This window comes from Sardina pilchardus, chromosome 4, assembly GCF_963854185.1.
Source record: "Sardina pilchardus chromosome 4, fSarPil1.1, whole genome shotgun sequence".
NCBI lineage: Eukaryota > Metazoa > Chordata > Actinopteri > Clupeiformes > Clupeidae > Sardina > Sardina pilchardus.
The window spans coordinates 19,464,787-19,486,496 of NC_084997.1; the positions used below are offsets into that span (position 1 = coordinate 19,464,787).

Here is a 21,710-nt window from a genome sequence, read left to right on the forward strand (position 1 = left end):
CCAATGGACACAAGATTGGCAACTTGTTGAATGATAAAACTGCAGAAATTGTTGCAGAAATTGCATGTGAAAGCGCAAAACTGCCTCTGGTATTTTTTGTTAATTGCATATAGCAATAGATATATTATACATGGTGGCATGACCATGTACAATATGCCCAAGTGGTGGATCCCTCCATGTCTACAGGAACATGTGAACTCCAGCTCAAAGATGTACCTGAAGATGAAGAAGATCACCAAGAGCATAAAAGTACTAACAGCTTTGGTCAGCAGAGTGACCATTGTCTGTGGAACATCATGTCCAAGATGTGGCATTGTAGTACTAAATTAAATCAGCCTGTAAGTTGTTCTCACAGAATAGAACGTGACACAACTAGTCTGGGTCTGTCTCAGAGTGAGAGGAGCCAGTCGCTAAGACATGATAGCCCTAATTTCTCTTTATATTTATGCATGAAAACCAATCAGTTCCCCCTGGACATTTGGTAGTTTTCATTTGACTGAGAACTCTCTCACCACAGGACCACATGACCTGATTTAACCTTCCATGCCTGAACTGGCACATATAGCTGTCCCTGTGTTTCCTCAAAATGTGTATGGCGGAAATAACATAATTTCTCAAGAGTGTGGCCAAGCATTTATCTATTCTTCTCATCTCAACCGTTTATCTTTATGGAGAAGTGAGATTCGATGTGCCATTTAACATATGCCTGTCAGTCTACCACAATGAAATGCGTCTGGCTGAATAAAAAGAATGTTGTGCCCAAATGCACTTCTTCTTTTCTGTTTACTTTTGGCCCAGTACTCAAGACAAACAAATATACTAATTGAAGCCTGCTCCTACCCCAGAGTTATTTGTCTGGGTCTCCAGGCTTGACCCATCACTTAAGCCTGCTGGCATTCAGCCGTGTCACTGCACACCTCTCACGGACAATATTTACCTAAGGAGGGAAAAGTGCGCTCCTCCCAGCATGAGGCATGAGGCATGAGGTGAACTACAGGAATGCCACACAGGTGAAACGAGAACGCCACCTTACACACAGAATCAGCTTGTCACCCCACTAGGATGCAGAGCTTGGGGATGCCCTCGATGTCTGGTGTGGAGCAAAGACACTGTGCTTATCTTTAGGATTGGTCAGGGAGACCTCGTCTAGAGGGAGAGGGCAGCATGGCATCCATTGGACAAATCATCTTCGCAAGGTAGGCCTGCAGCAGATCTGGAGAGCAACTGATTGGTCTTGATCTGGTCTTAAGCTAGATTCTAGTCCAAGTACTGTGCACCCAGATCTGCTACAATAGATTTGGAACTATACCTATATGCCACACACTTCCTTTTCAGCCTGCACAAACATTTCCAATGGATCATCGCCTGCATTTTTTAGTGTACAGTAGCTGTGTACACAGACTCGGTTGGGCGTTACATCTAGTGGATGAGTACACTAAAATGCTGAAGGATTAATGTTTGTGTCGAAGTTGAATAAAGCGTTGCTCTGTCAGGCATGAGCAAGATATTTCGGAGTGAACAATTTGTATCAAGATATTTTGGAGTGAGTGATTTCGGAGTCGGAGTGAACACGAAAGGAGCAGAATATAACAGTTGCTGTCACTGATGCTGCATCAGAAATAATTGTCGTCCATTGAACCAGTCTGTGTAGAGTTGTAGAACTCTTTTCTCCACCAAGTAAAATGACTATGTGGCTGAAATATTTCACTAAATTGCCAATAGGTCTATTTGTAATTGATCTGTTTGTCTGAACTTTTCTTTTTTCTTTCTGATTCCTACAGCATGATTATCCTCATAATTGTGATGAGCGGATTAATCATTCTTCTCTTGGCCATAGCATTCGGACGTGAGTGATCTCACATATTTAGTGACATTGCTTAGTGTATTGTAGGGATATTCTATGTATATAGTCATGTACTGTATGTGTGAATGAATATACTGTAGGTATGCATGTATCTCTGTTTAATACAATATAGGCAGTATACATATTAGCCTATATCGAGCCAGGACACAAAAGGATATACATGAACACAAACTTTATGTATCTAGGAGGTGGTCAGGGCTTTCTAAGAACCTCTACCCGGTCCCCGGTGGGGAACCTGGGGCAGGACGTGCTCTTGGACTGCAGCTTCAGCCCCAAGCAAGACAGCAAGGGCGATGTGTCCGTCACCTGGAAGAAAGTAGGTGTCACTGGAGTGGTGTACGGCTACCATAACCAGGCTCCGGACCTGGTGGACCAGAACGCAGAGTTTAAGGACAGAACCCGACTCTTCCGAAATGTCATGGCCAGTGGGAATGCCTCACTTCTTCTGCAAAGAGTGAGAGAGCAGGACCAGGGCGAGTACCAGTGCAGTGTGAGTGCCCCCAGTGGTCAGGGGTCTATCAACGTTCACCTTTGGGTGGCAGGTATTCACTTGCATAATGTTATCATATCATGTTGTCATGATGTTTTCCCTCTAATAGTACACACTAAAGTGCAAGTCATTACAGTACATTTTTTATCATTACAGTGCAAAAAAGTTGACATTCTAATGGCTATAAACAAGAGCTGTTCACGGTCATTTATGTCTATCTTTTGAGTAAGGTTGTTTTCGAGCGTCTGTATCTGAGATATCTTCTTGGATAGATCATGCTGTGCTACCCAAGAGCAGTCAGGGCTACATGATGAAAGCTACAACAAGTGACATTAGACTTCTGAATAGATTAGATGTAATGCCTAACTGTTAAAGGAACACACCGTTTTATGAAATTGGGTTATTCACCGTCTCCCCTAGAGTTAGATAAGGGAGCAAGAACATTTTTGTGCATGCCTTGTCTTAGTCCTTGTTCCTTCAAATGGTTGTTCTCTATAATGGAGGTGTACAGAACTAAAACGTGTTCCATTCACTTACTGTATTACAGTAGGCTCCTCAGATACTGCAGTTCTGTTTGATATAAACAAACAATAGGCTACTAATATTTCTGAGTAATGTTTGTGGTGCTTCAGTTTGGCTAAGCAGTCAACCTTATTTCAACTGATGAGGTAATTCTTGACCAAATAAAATGTATTGTGAACTTCAGTCACATCTACAGTAGACGTAACCTTGATGAGTTAGAACACCTTTGCCCCAGCAAACCTATATATTACATCTACAGGTTTGTTTTGTTCAGTCCAACACCTAGAGGTTGTTTGTTTGGATGTGTGTTACTTTTGTTGACTTTAAAACGGATAGATTTCACCACAGTAGGGCATTAAGGGAATTTCTGAGCTTGCCACTCCACTCGTGACTTGACATTTTGCAAGGCCAAAGCCACATCACACTTTTGTATAGAGACATAACTTTCAATTTCAATTAATGAGTTCCCACGCCCTGTGAAATTAACACGCCCACTAGGGTATTCAAACCAGGTGGGTATTCTACCAGACAGGAGAAAATGGCAGTGTTAATTCAACATTATCGGCAATGGTGAACAATGTCTTCTTGAGAGTTTGGGAATCATTGCTACTGAAACATATGAAAGCACAGGGCAGATGCTGTGATATTTTAATAATATCTCGAATCCATTTTTTCAAACAGTTGATCAATATTTTCTTTTAACTGAATGATTCAATCTTTTTTTTTTTTTCTTAACCGAAATGCTTCAGTTCCTTATTGCTTGTGTGTCCTCCCAGCATATTCTGCTCCTGAATTTAAAAGGACGGGGTCCAACTTGACCGCAGATGCCCAGAGGTGGTTCCCCAAACCCAACGTCACCTGGGAGGACCACGCCAGCCGTGCCTTGAATGGCAACACCAAGTTTTTCAACAACTCTGCCGGAATCTTCCGGGTGGAGAGCACTCTGCTGGAGCCAGCCAACAGGGACGACACCTACATCCTCGTTATCAGTAACCACCTCGTGAGGACTGTCTCCGTGGCAACAGTGACAGGTAAAAACAACACAACAGCACAGCATACACACACTACAAACAGAGAGAGAGAGAGAGAGAGAGAGAGAGAGAGAGAACAGAAACTCTCTCCAGAATCCTTTCTCCAGAACACTGTCACTGTTGATTGGCACAGCTTACTGCAGAAGTTCCACAGGTAAAGCAAGTTCATGAGCTGTCATCGAAGTAGGAGACAGTTCCCACAGTCAGTGGCCAGGCCAGGATCCTGAAAGTACACTTGGCACATCTCCATTGTGTAACTTGCTCCAAGCATTCTCCCTCATTGCCAACAATGGCGAATGAAGATAGTCAAACAGTGTCTCCATTAAAATGATGTTCAGTGATGGCCAACTGTTTGTACTAGCTATGCTGGTTGACAACTTACAGTAGTGTTGTTGGCCTATGGGCAAACATTCTGTCTTTTATTCAAATTACTCCAGGGGAGTCTGGTGTGTCAGTGAAGACTGACTTCACATTCAACACCGCATCACCCAGGCTGCTGTCCTTGTCACTTGTCCCAGCTCTGCTGTCTCTTTGCCTGTTGCTGCCCTGAGGTGGCCAGAGAACACACCAACACTAAAAACACCTGCCTGTGGCCCAACACCAGGTTTAATATAAGTCACATATTGGGGATTTTCATTCTTGTCCATTTGTTCGCCAGCTTTTTTTTTTTTTTACAAAAGAAAAGGACATTCAAATGAACTGACATTTATTATTATTATTATTATTATTATTATTATTATTGTTATTATTCTATAAATGTGCCATGTCATGTCAATAATGTTTTGTTATGATAATTCATATTAAATGTTTAATACTGGTGGTAGTCATGGACAAATATGCCCACAAATGAATAGCGATGGATTTTTTCATTCATGTCATAGCAGAAGTGCTAATTTAATATTAAACAATAGCGAAAATAAAACCATGTAATGTCCTAATCAATGTTTTACAGTTGTGGAATGTTTGAAGGGAGAGCGCTAAGTCTTTCTTACCGGTAGATGGGGACATACGGTTTTCTGATGGTTGAGACGCGCAGGACCCTGTCGGTGGGCCTCTCTTATCCCTGACATAGCTCCTTGGAAGGCAGCCCAAGCCACGCCTGTCACGGAGCTTCCACGCGGTGATTGGTCCACAGTGGACCAAGGTACCTAGTGTCAAGTATCAGCTGAGGAGAAAAGTGGAGAATGAAGTTTGAGGGTAAGTTTCCCTGTGGTAGGGGGTTCATGTCTTCACTGCTTCGCTAGACAAAATATTTCCGCTGTGGAGACGGATTGTCAACAACAAAAGGCGATTAAGGTAGTCACTTCCAACAATTGTTGAAAAGTTGATCAGTTGTTTGGCACTGGCCGTATATTAGAACACAGTTTCGTGTCAATGACTTTATAATATGTCGGTTTCCAATGAGAATTCGGTTAAAGATGTAGAAACAAAGTCAGCGCTGAAAGAAAATGGAACTTCTCCAAGATCCCGAGATAACGGGGAGAGTGTCAACAATTCGCGTGCTGTTTGCCGGGTTTGCAAAAGGTTATATCGTGAACCTAAAATTTTACCATGCTTGCATACGTTTTGTGCTGATTGCATTCGGCAACTGGAGCCGTTTTCCGTGTCCACAATCAATGGCAAAGCGCTTTTACCAGAAAATGAGTTCATCCGAGACCACGTTCCCTTCACCGTCTTGTGTCCTGAGTGTGACTCCGAGGTGGACCTGCCGACCTCCGGGGCGGATGGACTGACCACAGACCACCTCGCTCTGGACGAGGTGTTCATGGAGACTTTATTGAACGAAAAGTGCGTTGTGTGCGACCTCTGCAGCGAGGGAGACGCCGGGAAGCGCTGCGAGGTGTGCTGTGTCAACCTCTGCGAATTCTGCAGTCAAGCTCATAGGTGAGGTGTTCTCTTGGCTCCCTTCTCGTTCTGCAACCTCAGCTGTTTATTAGTTAGTTACTCACTCTAAAGTCTTTAAAGAGTCTTTTTTTATTGAGACAATTGTAACTTAAAATGCCCTGAAGTAGCTTTCCAGACTACTGAACTCTAATAATTACTGTGCAGGCAGCTGTGGCCTATCCATCCACACACCCTCCCCTCCCCCAAAACACACACACACACACACACACACACACACACACACACACACACACACACACACACACACACACACACACACACACACACACACACACACACACACACACACACACACACACACACACACACTACCATTTGGCCCACAATGTATTCCGTGTGTTTTGTGGTCTCTCAGTAGTATCCAGCCATTTTTATCAATCTTGCAAAGTTAAAATGTTGCAATTGCAATTTACAAAGTTCCTTGGGCCCAAACCCTTTCAGATACAACTGACCACACAGCTTATACTGTTAGCCTACCTCACATCCACCTCACCTTATACTGACCAGAACATATAGAAAAACACCTCTTGCATGTCAGTCAGTTGCCCACATAAAGCTATTGTTGTCTGTATTTGTAATGTGTACACAACTTCTTTTGTAATGTGTACACAACTTCTTCAGATTATCAATCCAATTCTATTCTTCTATGTATTTCCCTCATTACAAGAAGATGCAGAGAATGCCATGTCTGTCATATGGTTCCTGCTGTTCCTTTGTATTTATTATTATCATCATCATTATTATCCTCTGATACAGAAAATCACCAATCCCATACATGTGTGGACTCTTGGATGATAACGGATTGTGGATGTCACCTATTTGACATATTTTGGCCTATGTTGTATAAAAGATGATTTTTAAAACATATGTTTTATTGTAACAGCACAAATAATTCAGTGTTTATGATGTTGTTTGCATGTTGTCTTTATGGACCTGCAATAAGGGCTGACGCTCAAACAAACAAACATAAACAAACATCTTGTCCCCGTAGGAGGCAGAAGAGGACGTCGTCTCACTCCATCCAGAGCCTGGAGGATCTGAAGGCCCAGGGTCGCCTGTCTCGGCCCGTGCTGTGCGCGCTGCACCCGGGCCAGGAGCTGCGTCTCTTCTGCGAGCCGTGCGACGCGCCCGTGTGCCTGGAGTGCGCCGCCACCTTCCACCGCGAGCACCGCTGCGGCCCGGCGCGCGAGGTGGTCCACCGCCACGGCGACCGCCTCCGCGAGCTGGTGGCCGGCGGCCTGCGGCCGCGCCTGGCCACGCTGGAGCAGTCGCTGCGGCGCGTGGAGCTCTCGCAGGAGGAGCTCGGGGTGCGGGCGGACGCGCTGGCGGCCGAGGTGCGGGCGTTCGCCCGCGGCTACGCCGGCGCGGTGGAGGCGCACTGCCGCGGGCTGCTGCGGCGGCTGGAGGAGCTGCGGCTGCAGCGCCGCAACCAGCTCCACCTGCAGGGGGCGCAGCTGAGGCAGGCCATGACGGACGCCGCCGGCGCCGCCGACTTCGCCGAGCGGCTGCTCACGTGCGGCACCGACGCCGAGATCCTCGCCGCCAAGGCCGTCACGCTGCGCCGGCTCACGCAAGTCGTCGAGACCGGCTACAACCCCAGCCCCGCCGCCGTCGCCCCCGACGACGGGAGCAGCATCTGCTTCGTGCCCTTCGAGGGCGCTGGGGAGGTGGACGGGTACCCGGTGGTGGGGGTCATCCACACCAAGACAGTGGACCCCAGCAAATGCACCATTCAGGGGGAAGGTGAGCATCACAACACAGGCCTGTTAGTTTAGTGTGCTGTACAGTTCACTGTAGTTCCGTGATATCTGACACAGAATTAGCAAACTAGAACAAAAAGCAATTTTCAATTTCTAAGGGTACTCAAGTTCAACTGTGTTCTATGAACCTCTTAACCTGAGGAAGTTAGTTTCACCTAACCCCAAAGTCTTTAGTCGTGAACTCTGTAGTTGTAAACCCACACCCAAAACGCATTGTTCCAGACATGCACAGGCACTTGTCTTATCACTGTTTACACATTTGTGTAATTACTGTGGCTGTACTGTATTGTTAGAAAAAAACATTTTCAAAGAAAATGTGGTCACTGATGAATGCTTATGCAGGACCCATAGATATGCATGGTGTCTCAGTGGGGCCACACAGATTTAATTGCAGTGTGTGCTGTCTGAATAGCAGGGGCAGTATGGACTGAACAAACGCTAGCTCTTTTATCTAGGGCACCCACATACCCAAGCAGGCAGGCACTGAGAATTGAGAATATTCTCTCGAGGAACTTATGCATTTGTGTGTGTGTCTGTGTATGTTATGTGTTAGTGTGTGTGTGTGTGTGTGTGTGTGTGTGTGTGTGTGTGTGTGTGTGTGTGTGTGTGTGTGTGTGTGTGTGTGTGTGTGTGTGTGTGTGTGTGTGTGTGTGTGTGTGTGTGTGTGTGTGTGTGTGTGTGTGTGTGTGTGTGTGTGACTGTGTGTGTGTGTGTGTGTGTGTGTGTGTTTGTGTATATGTGTGTGTTTTGTGTCTGTGTGTGTCTGTGTGTGTTATTACCAACCAGCAAACCTGGCGTGACGCCTGTCCCCGGCACCGCACTTGGGCCTGTCTCTTTGTGTTGTGTAATGGCCCCCGGGTCTCTCTGCGACCCAAACTAACAGCTCAGTGCTTTCAAAGCGGATCTTGGTCCCGGGCCGACATGAATGGATTAGATTCTGGGCTCAGTGGACCGTGGTATGGGATGCCGGAATGGCGCTGGAATTCTGGCCCTCTTCCAGAACCCATTTCCCACAGCATAACTCGCAGGACATTCGACTGCTGGACTTCAGGAAATAGAAAAGATACCATAGAGCAATTGTATGTGTACCCACACACACACACACACACACACACACACACACACACACACACACACACACACACACACAGATGCACTCTCACACACTTCATCTAAACGCTCACAAATACACACCCAATTTGCTCACAAACACAAACATGCTCACCCACAAACGTAACTACAGGAGCCTTGCGGCTGTGGAATGGCGGGGTAACTAGTAGGTAACATTCCTCGTCTCCATGGAGACATTTGAAGTGGTGGCGCGAGTGCTTGTCAGGAAGCTGGAATGCAAGGCAGTCGAGGCAGCCAGAGGGGTCGTCTCATTTCTGCTGCCCTGTAGGGGCATGCCCAGAGGAAGGCCTGAAGCCACCTCTAGTCCACTCCTCCCTCTCCCTCTACCTCTGTGTGTGTTTGCTCTCTCACTTTCTCTGTACCAGTCATATTTGGTTTTCTTCTGTCGTATTTTGTCTGTGCTTTTCTTTTGTATGGAGTTCTCGTTCTGTCTACTCTCTGTTATTTTGCCCATTTTTCTCTCTCTTTCTTTTTCTCTCTCTCATGTCTCTCTCTCTCTTTGTCATGTCTCGGTCTGTCTCAGTCTCATTCCCTAGCATCGCGTATGAGCATTTGAGAAGCAGCTGGTCTGACCAGTGAGTGCACAACAAACAGAGGGTCTGGTTAGGAGGAGTTTGTCACAGCATTTGTGTAAGCCCTGAACATATAGACACTGACGCTCTATTTGCATACTGTTTGTGGGGCATTGTGTGTGTTTGTGTGTGTGTTTTTGTTTCTTTTCTCGTGTGTGTGTGTGCGTGTGTCTGTGTGTCTGTGTGTGTGTGTTGTTTATCTATTTGAGATTTGATTGTATTCCTCATGTCTGTCTGTTTAAGGGAGAGAATGTGTCATGTCTCTGTGTTTGTTTGGTTTCATATGTTGTCGCTCTCTGCCCTGTGGCTTCCCTTCTCCGCAAGTGTTTGCGATAGCTAGCTGTAATGCGGATTAGTGGTTAAGGAAGCAGGGTGCAGGGTGTCGTATCTCCCTGTCAGCACCTGAGCCACTGCCTAGCACCACCGCAGTCTCCAAGTCATAATGTCAACAGCACTTGGAGCTTATCTCCCTGAGGGATTTGGCCAGAAAGTTATGTTGGATAACAGCATCATGGAGGCAGTGAGATATAATGCCTTGCTCTTTTGTGTGTGTATTTTTTGTTGTGTGTGTGTGTGTGTGTGTGTGTGTGTGTGTGTGTGTGTGCACGACGTATAAGAGATAAACCTGTGCGTATCAGTGGCTTATCAACAACAGTGTTGTGCCTAAGCGGAGGCTGTTAGAAGAGGTGCCCATAGTGTTGTGCCCATAAAGCCCAGAGGCTTTTGGATGTGATGGGCATCGCCAGAGTGCTCTCTCTGAAAGCACCGCGCAGCTCAGCTGCTCCGCTCAGCTCGGGCAGTTTGGGAGTGGGGAAAAAAAGCGAAGCCACTTTGTCACGTAGCGAGTCGCCGCTCCTGGGGCCCGGGCGGTAATGGGCTTTTATGCAATTCCTCTCTGATGGGTTGGCCGAGGGGAGGTTTGTCGTCGCAATTGGTGTCAATTTTGGGTGCTGTTGAAGCTCATCATTGTGATTAGCCATTCCGCCTGAGTCATTTGGCCGCATTAGGTGGCCGAGCGTGCGGCCGCTGAGCGCTGCGGAACTCGGGAGGCTGTTCCGTGCCTGGCACCGACCGCCGCGCCGTGCCCTGAATGAGCTGCGCTGACCAGACATCAGGTTTAGGAAACGGCCCTCTGCCTCCCACTCGTTTACATTTTCTTTTTCTATTCTACCGCTCCTTCTCTCTCACATCCTATTATCCTCCTATCTTATCCTTTTTCGCTTCTTTTCCTCCATTCTACACACCCTTAATCTGTTTCTTATTTTTCTCTCTTCTCTCCTTTTCTATCGCTTCTTTTTCTCTCAAACTCACTCTTGGTCCTTTCTTCTCTTTCTCTCTTGTTTCTTCATAGCCTCTTTCTTTCACACCTAACGGGTCTGACTGAGAGAAACTGCATGAGTCATGGCACAGGTGGAGGGAGAGAAAGGGAGAGAGAGAAAGCAAGAGAGCTGGGAGTGACCTTTGACCTTTCCCCTTTTGGCAGCAGGTGTGCAGCTGGGCCGGGAGGGCCAGAAGTGCGAGTTCACGTTGGTCTGCCGCGACGCGTCCGGCGAACAGATGGGCAAAGGAGGCGACGCTGTGCTGGTCAGCATTGTGCACAAGGAGAAGAAGGACTGGTGGGTGAGACTGTTCACAGATCAGCGCCAAGTGCTTCTGAGCCAACTTAGTCTTCCAGAAAGTGATTTTTCTTAAAGATGCTGTCTGATCTGATGCTCTCAGATGCAAAAATGTAATCTCTTTTCTGTTATGAATGTTTGTATGTTAATATACTTACATAGTTTTTGTCACGTCCGTAACGGCAATGAAATGTCTTGGTATTTGTATGATGTGAATGATAACGTAATTTGTTTTCGTTAATACTGCACACTGTATATTAACTCCAAGAAATACATTATTTACTTCATCAGGCACATACAGTAAGACATAGACGAGCCTATATATCACATGACCATAGGCCTATTCATGAGAGAGGGTGCACCCATAGGTGACAAACAGCACAAGAGATTGAGAGTACATTAGTGCAGTTAATAATAGTCATAGATAAAGTTGTTCAGACTCAGCTGTTAAACTTTGTAAAAGTTTAAGTAATTGATTGTTTTCAAATGTGTTGGAGCGTTACTCTCCCAGTAAACAAAGCTATGCGTCACGTTCTCATACCTCGTGCCAACGTGACAGCGTCTTGCGTAATTACTGGCATACGCGTGGGAGTGTGCACTGTGCAGGTCAGCAAATGATGCCGTTTGAATTCTCCTCTCCCTCCTGTAGCACCGTGGAGGCGTCGATCGTGGACAACAACAACGGCTCGTACTGCGTCTCCTACACGCCCGCCGTGCCGGGACCCTACTCCGTGTGGGTGTGTGTGAAGGCGCAGCACGTGAAGGTAACCCGCTGCTAAAACAAAATCCATAACTACACCACCCGAGGTTGGTGATCAAAGTAACGCATTAATAATCACAGACTTTGTTGCTGCAGTGTATCAAAGTGCCCAGCCGTTGTTACATACAGTATTTACAATGTATTTCCAAGTCTTGGTACTGCAGTTGTTGTAATTTAATTCATGTTTAGCATTTTAATGTAGCACATTATTTTATTTTAGTGTATCTTCATAGCTTTAAGTTGCTCTGACTCAGCTGTTAAACTTTAAAGTAATGCAGTTGTTGTAATTTAGTTCAGTTGTAGCGTTTTAATGTGCATTAAATGGTGATGTGTGTGATATTTTCCCCATGGGTCGAGTCGGGTACAAAAGGACATTAGAGGCCATGCTCAACCCAACACATTTGTTACCGAGGCAACAACTCAGCCTGCTGAAATGTGGCTTTTCTTTCCCCCCGATCACTGACTCAAATTGTGACCATGACTGAGCGCCGGGGTGCCAAGATAACTCACTCCTCCTGGCCTGGGGGACTGCGCTGCCAAGTCCTTAGCTCTGCCTCCGCTGCCCGCGCCCGATAGTCTTCTACGCACTGCAATCACCCAAGGTGCAGAAAGATCGATGGCACTGTGCTGAGCACTTAAATAGCAGCTACGCTTTAAAAAGAAGAAGAAGAAGAAGAAGAACACAATGTCTTCAACACTGACAAGCGTGGCCCGAGGTTCTCTGTCTGGTCCTAAGAGCGGTTCTAAAGAGAACGCTAGCCAGAGTGACAGACGGGCGGCGACCCTGCTGAGAGAGAGAGAGAGAGGCCGCCGTCGGCGTGACGATGGGGGCAATTAAGGCTGCCAGCTTTAATGATGACCCTGCCCCTCTCATCGCCACCCGAGCCGCGGAGGAAATGACATGGCAATTAGCGCCTCCATTAGGACAGTGGGATATTAATGATGACGGTCATCAGCAGCCATGCCCCCACTGGCAGTCGATCTGTAATACACTAACAGGCCTGCGGGGGCCTTGCAGCTGATTAATGGGAGCAGGTGATGACCCCTTTGGTTTTGATGTTATTTTGTTGTTGTTGTTGTTTTTGTTGTTGGGTTGATCGTCTCAGGGCTCTCCTTTCGTGCTGACCGTGAAGAGGAAGTTCCGGCGCCATCGCGGCATGTTTCACTGCTGCTCGTTCTGCTCCAGCGGGGGCGCTAAAGAGGCGAGGTGTGCCTGTCCGGGGACCATGCCAGGTACTGTGTGTGCACAGGTGTTCTCCTGTCACACTGCGTTTAGAGTGAACTGGTGAAACTTGTGGTACTATTGCACTACGTGATAATTACTTACATACACGCGCAAATACACGCCAAACACACACACACACACACAGAAAATGAGACACGGTCTGTTTTTAATTCTCACCGAAAGCTGCAGATTTACAAAAGTTATTACAGATCAGTAAGTGAGACAAAATAGGCATTGACGTTCCTAAATAGCTCACAAGTGTTGTGTTTCACACATGAAACGGAGAACACAGACAGTTTGCATACCCGGGCCAATAGCTAATATGGCGGTCTGACTCATGTTTTTTTGTGTGTGTGTGTGTGTGTGTGTGTGTGTGTGTGTGTGTGTGTGTGTGTGTGTGTGTGTGTGTGTGTGTGTGTGTGTGTGTGTGTGTGTGTGTGTGTGTGTGTGTGTGTGTGTGTGTGTGTGTGTGTGTGTGTGTGTGTGTGTGTGTGTGTGTGTGTGTGTGTGTGTGTGTGTGTGTGTGTGTGTGTGTGTGTGTGTGTGTGTGTGTGTGTGTGTGTTCTGCAGGAGGGTTCCAGGGCTGTGGCCATGGTCATAAGGGGCACCCTGGCCAGCCCCACTGGTCCTGCTGTGGCAGCCTGGTCGAGGCGTCCGAGTGCCTGGTGCGGGCGGTGGGCACCGTGCCCGGCTCCCAGCTCAGGACCGTGGAGCTCTGAAGCATCTGCCCCACCACCCCCCACTCCCACCCCTATACCCCCCTCCTTCACTCACCAAGCCTCCACCCCCTTGAAGGATTTGCTCCACATCTTCAGTCTCTATCTCTACGATTCTACCTCCCTTGTTTTATAGATCAACGCTCATAGCGTTTCATTACGTCTGAAACGCACACACACACACACACACACACACACACACACACTTACTGTATCAGTTTCGTTCTCACATCTATACGTCTCCGTGGTTACAAAGACACTACAATGAATTTCTTCTTGTGAAGGCCTTGCGCAGTTTGATTCAATTTAGATATGCAGCACAAGCCGAAATGACCCAGGATCTTTTTTTTTTTTTTTCCCGCTTTCTTCCCTGCAGTGGAAGCCTTCTGGGGCCACATCATTTTTTATGTAGGGAGGTTTGATCTCGCCTTTTTAATTTATTACCATCTCTGTACCACTAGGGGTTTTAAGCTCTGTTTCACCATCCACGGCTACAAGCTAAGACGTCACGGTGAAGGATAAAGAAAAGACTGCTTTTCCGTCTGTGTATCATAGCATATCCTCATATCCCCTCTGGAGCGCTGAATCGCAGATAGCGGGAATCGTGCCAGGCAGGTCTCGGAAGCCCAACAAAAGGAATCCTCTCTCGCCGTATATATAATATTCTATAGGTTCAAGGCTTAGTGCGTAACGAACGAGCCTCGTTCCGTTGAAGAGACTTTGACTTTGTGGAAGTGCCTTTGCCCGAGGCCTGCCGCACACATCAGAGGTGGCGAGTCGACCGATCAGAAGATGAAATGGTGCTTGATGATGATTATTATTCTTATCACTGCCACTACCACCTCAGCCACCTCTATGTGTCTGTTGCTTAGCCAGCATATTCCTGATTAGTGTCATAATGCATTTTATAGGGCTTCTCTTTATGGCACCATTATGTCTTATCAAGGGATTGTACTCTGTGCCTCTTAATCACCGGAAATTATTGGATATCATGAAGTCACTTTCGTTTTTCCTCTTGTTATCTACAACAGTGAGCATACAGAACTTTTAAAATTGTGCATAAGTTAATGTTAATTAATGTAAGTGTTGTGTTGTGTAAATGTGTTCTTTTGCATGTTTAGAAGTACCAAAGAACTGCCTCACGTCACCACATCACGCCAACAGTGCCTTGTTTGATTGGATGGGTCCCCCCCCCCCCCCCCCCTGTTCAGTTCCTGGAGGGAACAAAAAAAGTTCTTACTGTTCACTTTATATGCCATTACACTTGACAATGGCAAAGGCCAAAGTCAACGGCTTTCTGACATTTTCTACCAAGGAAATTTCTAATTTGCTTGCTCCATTGTCCGTCATGGCAGCTGCTTTTGAGATTATGGGCAACAGTATGTGAATGTCCTTTGTGCTACTAGGCACAGGAGCTTATTTGTTATCCACTGATGGGATTTGGAGAAGTAGATATTATGGGAAAAAAAGGAATAACCTTTATGGTTTGGATTTGTTATAATTGTTTTAATCTTGTTATGTACATTCAAATAAAAACACCACCAACCTTTGCCAAAAGCCTTTCTTGGTTTCCAATAGCCCCTGTTGTATGTCAACTCTTGCATTATCAATGAGCCCCAGAGCTCTTGTTAGCTGTTTCAGAACAAATGAGTTGGCTTGTTTTTTGGTACCTGGAGCAATTGTCCTGGTTGGTTCTTGCCGTCTGCCCAGTACAAGACATTATCAGACAAGAGAGGTATGTACGGTTTATGTAGGATAATACATTATGGCTTCGTCACCATGGTTACATTATGGATGAGGGTGGATGTCAGCATTTCTATATGCAGAAATGAATCTGCATCTGCTTGTTATTCAGCTGATGTTTATAAGGTGAGGAAATTAATAACATTATCAGGGTTAATGTCAAGTCATGTTCACAGCTCCAGAAAGGGCGAGGCAGTGGAAAATTGCATGTAGTGAACTTCCTCTTTTAGACTCATGGGGGCAGTAGTAAGTCACAGCTCATGCAACACACTGTGAGTGGTCAGCTTGAGAAGTTAGATAGAGTGATGTATACATGAAACATAACGAGTGTCTGTTCGGAGTTTTTACTTTTGTTACTATTGCCTTTGAAAAAGTGGCGGTCATTTCAGAAGTGGTCATTAAGAACTTTAGGTAGGCTATAGCTAAATCCAGCCCATATGCCCTGTCCCCTGTTCCCCCAAATGGTAGATAAGAGAGGGGTAGAAAACGCATCAAGTGCTACTCAGGTCACTGTCTATACGGATGACAAGTTTTCATCTCACACTGGAATTTGTTTGGTTAACATTTCATTCAGGCGACGAAATGTCATGCCCACCCTTCCTGGAGAAGAAATACAAATTCCCATACGGAAGTGGGTCGGCTGCATGGGTACAGCTAACAGCTCCAGTCTGAGGGGGAATGGGCCGCAGGCAGCCCTCCGATCTGACCATTTTACAGGGAATAGGCCTTCTCTCACAAAGAACACTGTGGTGTTCGAGAGCCAACTTTTGCATTAAGTTTTGCAATGTTCAAGGACACAATTTAATCATTTCTATCAAAGCCCTGCGTAGCTCACTACTTCCAGGGAGGCAAGGACACGTCAGGCTCATAATATACATTTAAAGCTCCCGCACTGCCAATTCATCTTGTCAGATAGAAATGTCGGGACTCGCTTGATAACTATCTCTGTAAACATTTTTGGTACGAGGGACATGCTCAAGAATCTCCAAGAAGCGTGTTATGGTCTTTTTTTTTCGCCATAATGTGTCTTATCATTAAGCTCCTCTCCGGTCTAGATGGACACATTTGATAAACGACATTTGTGTTATTTGTAAATGCTAACAACAAGACCATCTATCAGAGGCGACTGGATTGTCAGCTAGAGGACGAAGTGGCTGAGAGGCCGGCTTGCTGGCTGGTCGGCCCCATGCATATGCGCTTGGTATTTGTCAATCCCCCAACGGGTCGCACAGGGTGGGGAGGGTCATTACAGCAGCCATCTGTTCAGTACAGGCTCCTGTGCCCAGGATGGAGCTGGCATTTTTTGGGGATGGAGGTGGTGTCCTGCGGGCGGTGTGGCGGGGTGGGGTGTCGGGGTCAGGCTGACATGCAACCTCACCTGTTTCTGCAGGGTAGAGTTGGCATTTTTGGGAGATGAGAAGGTGATGTGTGTGTGTGTGTGTGTGTCTGCCTTTGTCTCTGTCTCTGTCTGTGTGTGTGTGTGTGTGTGTGTGTGCGTGTGTGTGTGTGTGTGTGTGTGTGTGTGTGTGTGTGTGTTTGTGTCTGTGTGTGTGTGCGTGTGTGTGTGTGTGTGTGTGTGGTATGAGGATTATAAGCATGTTGCCAGTACGATACACAACCTAGTCTTCAGTCTGGAATGGAATACTAAGGATTGTGAATACATTCATCCACCAGCCTTCTCTGCAGAATGTGGAACCCCCAGCAGAGGATTGTGGGAAAGATTAGGTCACTCAGAGAACCTTTTATATGGGGTCATGTGCTTTTGACCTTTCTTTTTATTTACCATTCCTATTTCATCATTATCACACCTGCAATAGACTTGGATTCACCCAGAAGCTTTTAATTCGTGTACTTTCTTCATTTAACAGAACACTGTTTTCTTGCCTCTTTTTTTTTAGCTTTTCCTTTGCCTGGAAATATCCATTAACACACCTCATTTATGCAATTTTCCTCTTAAAGTGATATTCTTTGACATGAAAATGCTGTCCTTCTCTTTTCTTCTAACATGTCTCTCTTTCCTTCTATGCTTTGAGCTAGGATCATCCCTCCCCATCAATTTGGCACAAGGTGAGGACTCTTCCTCACCTGTCAGCCGCTCGTCACATCACATTGCCACGCCGACGTTGTTGTGACAAGGCCTGACAGGCTCCTTTGATAGACTCTTTATCCAGTCATATCCAAGAGGCAGCGGAACTGAGCGATGACGAAGAATGTTCAAACGCCATTCAACATGCACTAGACTAGACAGACTGTGAATGCAACACTTACATTCATGTGTCATGCTCCTGCAAACTTTGCCACTGTAGGACTTCATTAAACCTTTTGAGGATTCCTCTCACATCGATTCTTTTACTTCGGTTTACCTCAGTGCTCAATTCCCTTTAGATACATTGTGCACTGACTGCACCATTGATCGAGCAATGCTCGAGCCTTTTTTTAGTGTCGGAGGCAGTGTGAGCACCGGATAGTGACACAGACACAGGCAGACCATGGGCTCTCAGTACAAGTCTTCTTAACCTGATTATGGTCAGGGGCCAGACCGCGCCGCCACACGCTAACACAATTACGCCGCTCCAAATAGAGTCCACTGTGGAATAGTAGCGCCAACCCTCCAAGCCCTCCGTTTGAGTCTGGAGTCTTCACAAAACGGTTAGGCCCTATGAAAAAATATAATATTGGACCAGCCCAATGATGATAATAATGTTGGTTTATCAAAGAGGGCCCCCCCCATGACTGGAATCAGCACAAAGTCGTTTACGATCAAAAGAGTGTTAGCATTGAGAGTCTACCTGAGGCTCACTTCAGAATTTTTGGTGGAAAAAAAAGCCATGGGATTACTCAGGCTGACGCGTTGTCGTGGCAACGGCCAAATCAGCCACAAGAGAGGTGATTGAACCACTCAACTTACTGCTCGCGACGGCAGAGATGGATGCTTTAGTGAGAGGAATAGGTGAGGAGTCAGAGGAGTCGTTACTATGGTGAACACAAAGAGAATCGTATGAGAGGGAAATGGAGGGAAGGCTCCGCACAAGGGCTTTGTTTTGTGCTGTTTTAGTAAAAAGCTGCTGTGTCATTCTCTACCCTTTTCCTTAACTACTCTGTATATAGGACCCCTGGATTTTTCCAATTAAAGGTTTTGGTCGGTAAGATTGTACAGTAACTGACAGTATTTCAATTAAAAGGAGAGAGAGAGAGAGAGAGAGAGAGAGAGAGAGAGAGAGAGAGAGAGAGAGACGAACAAATGAAGAGATGTGTGGTATTAGTTGGATGTGTTCCAACCAGCAGAGAGAGAGAGAGGGAGATCGGTAGGCCTACTGTCCAGCTCACTGCTCCTCAGTTCCCAACAATATCCACTCCATCCCACACACACACACAAACCCTCCCACATACTGATGCACACACACACACACACACGCGCGCATGCTCCACTACCCCTTCACCCTTCCAGTGCCTCCTGTCATGATGACCTGTATTCACTCCACCTGCCTGTCATGTCACCCCCCCCCCCCCCCCCCCACACACACACACCCAATCCCCTCGTGATCTGCTTTTTCCTGGCACCGTGACGGAGGGAAAGATGACGCCCCATTAACTGGAATGTCAGAGTACCGGAATCTCTTTTCCCCTCACTGTTGCCTTTGACGACACGCGTGATTGACGGCCATATCTCTGTCGCAGAGCCAATCGGCGTCTTGCCCTTGAGTGCGCCTGCCCGTCTGCCCGGTGTTCTCATGGGTGAAATGGCCTCACATGCATTTATTTGCTCACAGAGTTTTAAAGTGTCATAATTTACCATGCTGCAGTGGCAATGTGGCTTATGACAAAGACACATGCTGGGCCATTATGTGAGCCCACCGGTGTGCGTCGCAATGGTTCATCTTCTGTGCGTCTGCCAAGGCCTCTCATCTCTTCACAACACCCCCCTCCATGCTCCACACACACACACACACACACACACACACACACACACACTTCCTCTCCTCCTTTTTTCCTTCGGTCTTCGTTTTCACCATGAATTTTGTTTTGTCTTCTTATCTCTTTTCAATTTTGGGTTGTAACTCAGCATGTTGAGGCTGTGGGGGTAGCTTGAGAGATTTCTTTTTCACCTCCTCCAACCAGATTTTGTTATCCGAGGCCTCTCGGAGTTTGCCATGATCCCCCTCTTCTCCAGACCAGTGATCCGTGGCGTGTCTGACTGCCAGATGCTGATGTTTTAGAGGGGCTCTTCTTTCCATTGGAGCTGATGCAGAAGTATGCAGTGTCTGCCCCCAACCAACGCCCGACTCCCCACTCCTGCAAATGTAAAATCAAAACAGCCACCTCAGAGGGTCTTTTTTTTGTTGCTTGGTGGGGTGGAACCATGTGTGAATATCAAATCCCTCACCCTGGCTGCTATCTCTCTGTCTCTCTCTCTATATTTATATATCTGTCTCTCTCTCTCTATCGGTCTCTCTCTCGCTCTCTCTCTCTCCCTGCAGGGGTTGATCATACACACACGCCAATCTGAAAAGAATTCTGCCACGATTGCCACAGTCCCATCATCGTTGACAGACGCCCTGCTGATTTCAGTCTCCTGAGACTGATGGAGTTTGTCACGTTAATCGCAGGGGAGGAGCTGAGGCAGACGAGTGAAGCGGGACAATTGCAGCTGAAGGACCCAATTGACTCACAAACACACACTCTCTCCAATTCAGAATTGGCTCGCATTTTCTCTATATATCTCTCTCAGAGTAGGTGTGCAATTTGCTCTACAGTAGCCTATTACATCTCTACATCTTCACACAGACAGTGGCATCCAACATGTGATGTATGTAAGATGTTATATGCTACAGGTTTTTAATATGCAGCTTTCTCAGAGAAGACATTGATTTTTTCCCCACAAAAGAAATATGGATTTTATTTAAGATGGAATAATGCATCTTATTAATTTATTTTATAAATATTTTTATGGTCCAAATTAAATGGTATTGCACCTTGGCTACGTGTCGATCATTCAATATTTAGTTCATGCAGCCATTTCACATTATTCATAATAGTTCATAATTGTTAGACGCTCCCTAAGTTTACCAAACGGCAGTTGATGGGATGCTGGAGGACCGAGGGGAGGAGCAGTCGTTGCAGTAACAACATCCTGGACATAAGGGACTAGCGGCGCACATAATGAAATAAGGGAGGTGGAAACTAGCTGAAGATCCCTTCGCGGACAGACCTGAAACGATGGACATATTCTTCAAAAACTGATTTTTGAAAGAGTCATATTGGATTCTTCACGTGAGCCGCCGAATTACCCACAAGCACATGTGAGATGATGCGCAGAGAAACGGTCTGCTACAAAACAGCAAGCTAACGTTAGATGCCTTCACTGAAAAAGGCGCAGTGTCTAGCAATGCAGGCCGGTGAATCAGTATTAGTGAGGAAACCTAGTAGTAGCATTTATGCACGGGCATATTAACGCAGATATATTTTTGTCGCGCAGCCTATTCGACTGTAAATACACTGGCTAATCGAACCGGCGGGTCATCCAGCCATTCTTTGGAGACACCGCGGTTATCAGCGACGCAGGCCTGCTGGAAAGAGGCTCTCAATACATTGAGATATTCAACCCAACTGATGTTTTATGCCGCCAGCATAATGTAACGGAAACTTTATTATTCACTCGGGTAAGAGAATATCGTTATAAATTAGCGACTGCACTGTCGCGGGAACAGAGTTAGCCTGTTGGCAATGCGACCGTCGTTTGGATTTTCATTTTTCAGTTTATTGTTTGTTTTTCGATGTTTTTGAAGGGGAAGCCACTTGTGTACAACAATCTCGACATCTACGCGATAGCCAGGAAATCCAGCAAACACACAGTTAACCTCATAGCTTGTGCAATCTCATTGTCTTTTTGTTAAACTTGACGTCTGAATCTACTATTACGGTCCATGGATCAGTCGGCAATGTCGGAATGATTTTCACGGTAAGTGGAAGTATTAGCTAGCTAGCTCATTGCGTCCTTCTCAAAGACGGTCATTAATGTTGTTAAGGGAATAGGCAGCTACAGTTTGCTGTTAGGTAGGCTGTAACAAGCCCGATAAACCGTATGAATGGTTGATCCTGCAAAATGGCACTTGGCTTGTGCAGGGGGTTGTCTAAGCCAGAGATCCTGCGATAGGCTATCATGAGTCAGTGAGTAGCTCTTGCATGGTTCCATAATGTAATCAAAAGTGGAGGACGACGGCACTCGAATCGAAAGCATACCGTCTTCCTTTCCTGATTTCAAATAAGGGTTTCAAGTGAATCAGACGCATGCAATGCATTCCTGCTAAGGCCAACCTACTTATCCCGCCCTGCGTTTGTGGTAACCTATCACGTGTGCCAGCAGGTGTTCTACGT

General features: G+C 46.3%; 3 protein-coding genes across 7 annotated transcripts in view; all 3 read left to right on the forward strand.

Annotated features, from left to right (window-relative positions):
* Window positions 1-1,025: 1,025 nt before the first annotated feature.
* Window positions 1,026-4,807, forward strand: vtcn1 (V-set domain containing T cell activation inhibitor 1). The gene is made up of 5 exons (XM_062534448.1): window positions 1,026-1,196; window positions 1,782-1,846; window positions 2,050-2,406; window positions 3,653-3,907; window positions 4,345-4,807. Exons 1-5 carry the CDS (start codon window positions 1,165-1,167, stop codon window positions 4,455-4,457), a joined length of 822 nt encoding a protein of 273 aa, XP_062390432.1. The 5' UTR covers window positions 1,026-1,164; the 3' UTR covers window positions 4,458-4,807.
* Window positions 4,808-5,017: 210 nt separating this feature from the next.
* Window positions 5,018-15,149, forward strand: trim45 (tripartite motif containing 45). 2 transcript variants are annotated; one of them, XM_062534446.1, is made up of 6 exons: window positions 5,018-5,791; window positions 6,804-7,555; window positions 10,759-10,891; window positions 11,541-11,655; window positions 12,758-12,884; window positions 13,447-15,149. In XM_062534446.1, exons 1-6 carry the CDS (start codon window positions 5,295-5,297, stop codon window positions 13,593-13,595), a joined length of 1,773 nt encoding a protein of 590 aa, XP_062390430.1. In that variant the 5' UTR covers window positions 5,018-5,294; the 3' UTR covers window positions 13,596-15,149. The 2 variants fall into 2 exon arrangements, with proteins under 2 accessions (XP_062390430.1, XP_062390431.1); XM_062534447.1 differs by having other exon boundaries at window positions 5,019-5,791; window positions 10,762-10,891.
* Window positions 15,150-20,469: 5,320 nt separating this feature from the next.
* man1a2 (mannosidase, alpha, class 1A, member 2) overlaps window positions 20,470-21,710 on the forward strand; it is a 131,186-nt gene continuing 129,945 nt past the window's right edge. The window contains exons 1-2 of one of the 4 annotated variants that reach the window (XM_062534450.1): window positions 20,470-20,995; window positions 21,122-21,294. The gene's annotated coding sequence lies outside the window, so the exon portion shown is untranslated. Of the gene's footprint in view, window positions 21,295-21,710 lie in introns of all 4 variants that reach the window. The other 3 variants (XM_062534449.1, XM_062534451.1, XM_062534452.1) reach the window with 3 other exon arrangements.